Here is a 7010-nt window from a genome sequence, read left to right on the forward strand (position 1 = left end):
CTCAGGACTCTGCCGTTGTGTTGTAGAATTTGTGAATTTTGTCTCTTGTATAATACATTCTATGCGGTATCTTATACTGGATTAAGCGTACATTTTCATTAACTGTAATTTTGTTAGTTATATTCCAACTTTCCCTCCATCTTGTGCCAATATCAGTCTTGATTCCAATAGTTCATATTTTTTTCTAAGAGATTGTCAGTTGGATAGGCTCTCTGCAAGGTTTTGTATATTGGCAGCGGAGAGCGGTAATGGATAAATGTACTGGTCCCGCACACTTTTTATTGAGCTCTTTCTTATTATCATGTTTATTTGGGCTATCGCTCGGAACGGAACTGAGCTTTGTGACTTGCGGCTCGGTCGTGAAGCTGTTAAATGTAAAGCACAATGTCAGACTGCACTCTCACGACGTGCGCTACGGCTCTGGTAGCGGACAGCAGTCAGTGACAGGGGTGACTACAGTGGAGGACAGTAACAGTTACTGGAATGTACGGGGCACCAGCGGGGCCCTATGTCATAGGGGGACTCCTGTTAAGTGTGGTCAGACCATCCGCCTCACCCACCTCAACACCGGACGCAACCTGCACAGCCACTATTTCACCTCTCCGCTGTCCTCCAACCAGGAGGTGAGTGCGTTTGGTGAGGAGGGAGAGGGGGACCACCTGGATGAGTGGACTGTGCAGTGCGGAGGGTCAGTGTGGGAGCGTGAGGAGGCCGTCCGCTTCCAGCATGCCTCCACTGATACATTGCTATCTGTTACGGGGGAGCAGTACGGCCGGCCCATCCACGGGCAGAGGGAGGTTCACGCTATGACGGGCTCCAGCCAGCACAGCCTGTGGAGGGCCATGGAGGGGGTGTATATGAAGCCCAGTGAAAGCCCACTAGGGAACATGGACTACAGCCATCCTCTACACACAGAGTTCTAATTCTAAATCAACCTGTTACCTGACCCAGCTAGCGCTTAGTTAACTAACTACTCAGTGTTTCTTAATCCTGGTTCTGGGGACCCAAAGGCTGTATGTTTTAGTTTTTGCCTTAGCACTACACACCTTAGCACTACACACCTGATTTTAAAATCAAAGCTTGATGATGACTTGATCATTTGAGTCAGCTATGTAGTCAGGGCTCCAAACGTGACCCTAACACTCGCATTTGCGACACCAATTTTAATTGGTCGTTAGGGTGCCAGTAAATTTTCTTTTTTTTTCTGGTCACTGTAGGTTTTGGTTCACATGTAGCTTTTTTTATTATTATTACCGCAATGGGTATACAACAATGGGTAGGCAGACCAGGTATTCAAAAAGTTTAGTCCGAAGTCTTGATTGAATCTTTGCGATGCGCAATTCAGTCATCATGCGCAGTTTGAATTAACATTCCCAAATAACTTTCCCAATTAAATTACTGCAAATTAAGCCTACCTGGCAGAATGATATCATTATGATTTGTATCAATCACGGGGCATTTGTTTTGCTAATGGGCGGCAGGTAGCTTAGTGGTTAAGAGCGTTGTGGCAGTAACCGAAAGGTCGCTGGTTCTAATCCCTGAGCCGACTAGGTGAAAAATCTGTCGATGTGCCCTTGAGCAAGGCACTTAACCCTAATTGCTCCTGTAAGTCGCTCTGGATAAGAGCGTCTGCTAAATGACTAAAATGTAAAATGTAAATGTAAATGTAATGTAAATGTATATCTTCCCTATCATATAAACATAATTTTCTGACTCAAATAGGATTCCTTTAAGATTGCTCTGATGTCCAAAAGATTTCAAATCGAAATTTCATGATATTTAAACTTTAAAGCTGCATGTATTTGAAAATATCTAAATTGGTCAGTCCAAAATTGCTTTTTAACTGTCTCATGGATGGAAATAATTACATTTCCTAACCAAGTCATTTACGTTTTCTGTACCTTTAGTTTTCCATGTGGACCAATTTATCGGTGAATTCTGAAAAGCTATCCAAGGATTGTTCCATAGGGTTGTGATTTTAGGGAGTGATATTGGTTCTTGTAGAATACGCTTCCTTTTATTCCATGTTGTTATAGTGATGCTAACTATTCTTATAGTGATGCTAACTATTCTTATAGTGATGCTAACTATTCTTATAGTGATGCTAACTATTCTTATAGTGATGCTAACTATTCTTATAGTGATGCTAACTATGAAGTTCTTAATGTTCTTAGCTTTACCCTTTGAAGACACCTGAAAAGATTATGTGGATGAGCATGCACATCTAATATGTACCCATTGTTCCTCTTTAGTGCATTTGGCTACACTGAGTGTACAAAACATTAGGAACACCTGCTCTTTCCATGACATAGACTGATTCCAGGTTTAAAATTTAAAAAATTTAAATGTTATTTAACCTTTATTTAACCAGGTAAGCCAGTTGAGAACAAGTTCTCATTTACAACTGCAACCTGGCCAAGATAATGCAAAGCAGTGCGATAAAAACAACAACATCACAGAGTTACATATGGGATAAACAAAATGTACAGTCAAAAACACAATAGAAAATCTATATACAGTGTGTGCAAATGTAGTAAGTTATGGAGGTAAGGCAATAAATAGGTCATAGTGCAAAATAATTACAATTTAATATTAACACTGGAGTGATAGATGTGCAGAAGATAATGTGCAAATATAGATACTGGGGTGCAAATGAGCAAAATAAATAACAATATGGGGATGAGGTAGTTCGGTGGTCTAATTACAGATGGGCTGTGTACAGGTGCAGTGATCGGTAAGCTGCTCTGACAACTGACGCTTAAAGTTAGTGAGGGAGATAAGAGTCTCCAGCTTCAGAGATTTTTGTAGTTCGTTCCAGTCATTTGCAGCAGAGAACTCGAAGGAATGGCGGCCAAAGGAGGTGTTGGCTTTGGGGATGACCAGTGAGATTGTAACGTTCGTTTAAGGACGGGTCAGACCAAGGCGCAGCGTGAAATGCGTACATGTTTATTTAAACTATAAACACACGAACAAAACAACAAACCAAACGAAACGTGAAGTCCTAAGGCTAAACACAATACAAGCCTCAAACCGAAACAAGATCCCACAACCCTCTAGTGCCAATAGGCTGCCTAAGTATGATCCCCAATCAGAGACAACGAGCGACAGCTGCCTCTGATTGGGAATCACACCCGGCCAAAACATAGAAACACACAACATAGAATGCAAACATAGAAATACTAACATAGATATCCACACCCTGACTCAACATACACGAGTCCCATAAGTCAGGGCGTGACAGAGATATAACTGCTGGAGCGCATACTACGGGTGAGAGTTGCTATGGTGACCAATGAGCTAAGATAAGGCAGGGATTTGCCTAGCAGTGATTTATAGATGACCTGGAGCCAGTGGGTTTGGCGACGAATATGTAGTGAGGGCCAGCCAACGAGAGCGCACAGATCACAATGGTGGGTAGTATATGAGGCTTTGGTGACAAAACGGATGGCACTGTGATAGACTACATCCAATTTGCTGAGCAGAGTGTTGGAGGCTATTTTGTAAATGACATCGCCGAAGTCAAGGATCGGTAGGATAGTCAGTTTTACGAGGGCATGTTTGGCAGCATGAGTGAAGGAGGCTTTGTTGCGAAATAGGAAGCCGATTCTAGATTTAACTTTGGATTGGAGATGCTTAATGTGAGTCTGGAAGGAGAGTTTACGGTCTAACCAGACATCTAGGTATTTGTAGTTGTCCACATATTCTAAGTCAGACCCGCCGAGAGTAGTGATTCTAGTCGGGCGGGCGGGTGCAAGCAGCGTTCGATTGAAGAGCATGCATTTAGTTTTACTAGCATTGAAATCTATGATATCTTATTGATGTCACCTGTTAAATCCACTTCAATCAGTGTAGATGAAGGGGAGGAGACAGGATGAAGAAGGATTTTTAAGTCTTGAGATAATTGAGTTTTCTATATTGTTCTGGAGATCATCTGCAAATAAGTTTAGTTTATATTCATGTTTACCAATACTGATACCTGTTACGTTTGGGTCCTGTCTAATTCTTTCTGTGAGCGGTTCAATTTCCAGTGCAAACAGGAGGGGGGAGAGGGGACATCCCTGACTTGTGCCCCTTTCTAAAGCAATTTCATCAGATAATGTATTATTTGTGTATATTTTGTGCTTTAGGGCATTTATGTAATGTTTTTATAGAATTTATTATTTCAGCTGTAAAGTTGAAATCTTTCAGCGTTTTGAATAGAAAAGTCAATTCAAAATGGTAGAAAGCCTTTTTGGCATCAACAGCCATTATTGCTAAATCTATATATTGTTTTTTAGCATATTGTATTAAACTGAAACATGTTCTTGTACTTTTTTGTAAGTGTCTATTTTTAATAAACCCTGCTGGATTGGTACAGTGGGGAGAACAAGTATTTGATACACTGCTGATTTTGCAGGTTTTCCAACTTACAAAGCATGTAGAGGTCTGTCATTTTTTATCATAGGTACACTTCAACTGTGAGAGACGGAATCTAAAACCAAAATCCAGAAAATCACATTGTATGATTTTTAAGTAATTAATTTGCATTTTATTGCATGACATAAGTATTTGATACATCAGAAAAGCAGAACTTAATATTTGGTACAGAAACCTTTGTTTGCAATTACAGAGATCATACGTTTCCTGTAGGTCTTGACCAGGTTTGCACACACTGCAGCAGGGATTTTGGCCCACTCCTCCATACAGACCTTCTCCAGATCCTTCAGGTTTCGGGGCTGTCGCTGGGCAATACGGACTTTCAGCTCCCTCCAAAGATTTTCTATTGGGTTCAGGTCTGGAGACTGGCTAGGCCACTCCAGGACCTTGAGATGCTTCTTACGGAGCCACTCCTTAGTTGCCCTGGCTGTGTGTTTTGGGTCGTTGTCATGCTGGAAGACCCAGCCACGACCCATCTTCAATGTTCTTACTGAGGGAAGGAGGTTGTTGGCCAAGATCTTGCGATACATGGCCCCATCCATCCTCCCCTCAATATGGTGCAGTCGACCTGTCCCCTTTGCAGAAAAGCATCCCCAAAGAATGATGTTTCCACCTCCATGCTTCACGGTTGGGATGGTGTTCTTGGGGTTGTACTCATCCTTCTTCTTCCTCCAAACACAGCGAGTGGAGTTTAGACCAAAAAGCTATCTTTTTGTCTCATCAGACCACATGACCTTCTCCCATTCCTCCTCTGGATCATCCAGATGGTCATTGGCAAACTTCAGACGGGCCTGGACATGCGCTGGATTGAGCAGGGGGACCTTGCGTGCGCTGCAGAATTTTAATCCATGACGGCGTAGTGTGTTACTAATGGTTTTCTTTGAGACTGTGGTCCCAGCTCTCTTCAGGTCATTGACCAGGTCCTGCCGTGTAGTTCTGGGCTGATCCCTCACCTTCCTCATGATCATTGATGCCCCACGAGGTGAGATCTTGCATGGAGCCCCAGACCGAGGGTGATTGACCGTCATCTTGAATTTCTTCCATTTTCTAATAATTGCGCCAACAGTTGTTGCCTTCTCACCAAGCTGCTTGCCTATTGTCCTGTAGCCCATCCCAGCCTTGTGCAGGTCTACAATTGTATCCCTGATGTCCTTACACAGCTTTCTGGTCTTGGCCATTGTGGAGAGGTTGGAGTCTGTTTGATTGAGTGTGTGGACAGGTGTCTTTTATACAGGTAACGAGTTCAAACGGGTGCAGTTAATACAGGTAATGAGTGGAGAACAGGAGGGCTTCTTAAAGAAAAACTAACAAGTCTGTGAGAGCCGGAATTATTACTGGTTGGTAGGTGATCAAATACCTAAATTACTTAAAAATCATACAATGTGATTTTCTGGATTTTTGCTTTAGAGTCCGTCTCTCACAGTTAAAGTGTACCTATGATAAAAATTACAGACCTCTACATGCTTTGTAAAAAGGAAAACCTGCAAAATACTTGTTCTCTCCACTGTATGTATAAAATTTGGTAAGGCTTTTACCATTCTATTGTTTATAAGCTTTGTTATTATTTTATTATCACAATTTATTAAACGTATGGGTCTGTAATCAGCAGGAGACTCCCAATTTTTCCTGGTTTTAATATAACTGAAATAACTGTTTGACACATGGAACTTGGAAGCACTGAATTGAGTGGCATGTGTGTTGATCATATGTGTAAACAGGGGCGCTATTTTGTCCCAAAATGTTAAACAGAATTCTATGGGAAAGCCGTCCATTCCTGGTGCTTTTCTCCGCGCTAATGTTTTAACAGTGTCTAATATTTTTTGGGGGAGTGAACTCTGTTTTTAATCATTCCTTTTTGTCCGCTGATAATTGATTCAGGGTTGTTGAGTCTAAGAAGGCTGTAGGATGAGTGTCACGCTCTGGCTCCGGGACTGTGTAGTTTGAGCCAGGGTGTATTCATTTGGTTGTGTTGGGTATAGGGTGTGTTCATTTGGTTGTGTTTGGTTTTGGTTGTAGTGTCTTGTCTCGTCATGTGACTCCCAATCGGAGGTAACGAGTGTCAGCTGTCGGCTCGTTATCTCTGATTGGGAGCCATATTTAAACTGTCAGTGTTCACCTTAGGGTTGTGGGTTTTTGTTCCATGTTTCAGTCTGTGTACTGAGGACTTCACTATCCGTCATTGTTTATTGTTTTCTCGTTCGTGCACTTTAACTTTAATAAAGTCATGTTCGCTACAAACGCTGCGCTTTGGTCCACTCCTTCCGTAGACGGCCGTGACAGAAAAACCCACCACAAAGGGACCAAGCAGCGTATACAGGAACACCCGCAGGAGAGAACGCTGGTGGATGTCCTCCTCGGCTGGGGACATATTACGCAGGAGGAGGCCGTCCGGTACCGGAGGGCGATGAAGGGGGAGACCCAGGATGGAGAGGAGCAACGGCGTCAGCAGGGCCATAGTCGGATGGAAGAGAGGCAACCCCAAAGAAATTTTTTGGGGGGGCACATGGCTTGGGCGGCTGGGCAGCAGGCGGCTGCTACAGGACGTTTTGGAGAGGTGGTCACCGGGTGTTGGGAGGCAGAAGGCAGGTTGGCGA

General features: G+C 42.9%; 1 protein-coding gene across 1 annotated transcript; it reads left to right on the forward strand.

The window, feature by feature from the left end:
* The first annotated feature begins 237 nt into the window (after positions 1-237).
* Positions 238-1084, forward strand: LOC121544236 (stromal cell-derived factor 2-like). The gene has a single exon (XM_041854152.2). The coding sequence runs from the start codon at positions 249-251 to the stop codon at positions 921-923; it is 675 nt and encodes a 224-aa protein (XP_041710086.2). The 5' UTR covers positions 238-248; the 3' UTR covers positions 924-1084.
* Positions 1085-7010: the final 5926 nt, after the last annotated feature.

The sequence above is a fragment of the Coregonus clupeaformis genome, chromosome 29 (genome assembly GCF_020615455.1).
Source record: "Coregonus clupeaformis isolate EN_2021a chromosome 29, ASM2061545v1, whole genome shotgun sequence".
NCBI classification, from domain to species: Eukaryota; Metazoa; Chordata; class Actinopteri; order Salmoniformes; family Salmonidae; genus Coregonus; species Coregonus clupeaformis.

What these genes read in the sequence shown, in the direction of transcription:
- LOC121544236 (XM_041854152.2), top strand. Translation starts at nt 249, where the DNA reads ATGGATAAATGTACTGGTCCCGCACACTTTTTATTGAGCTCTTTCTTA.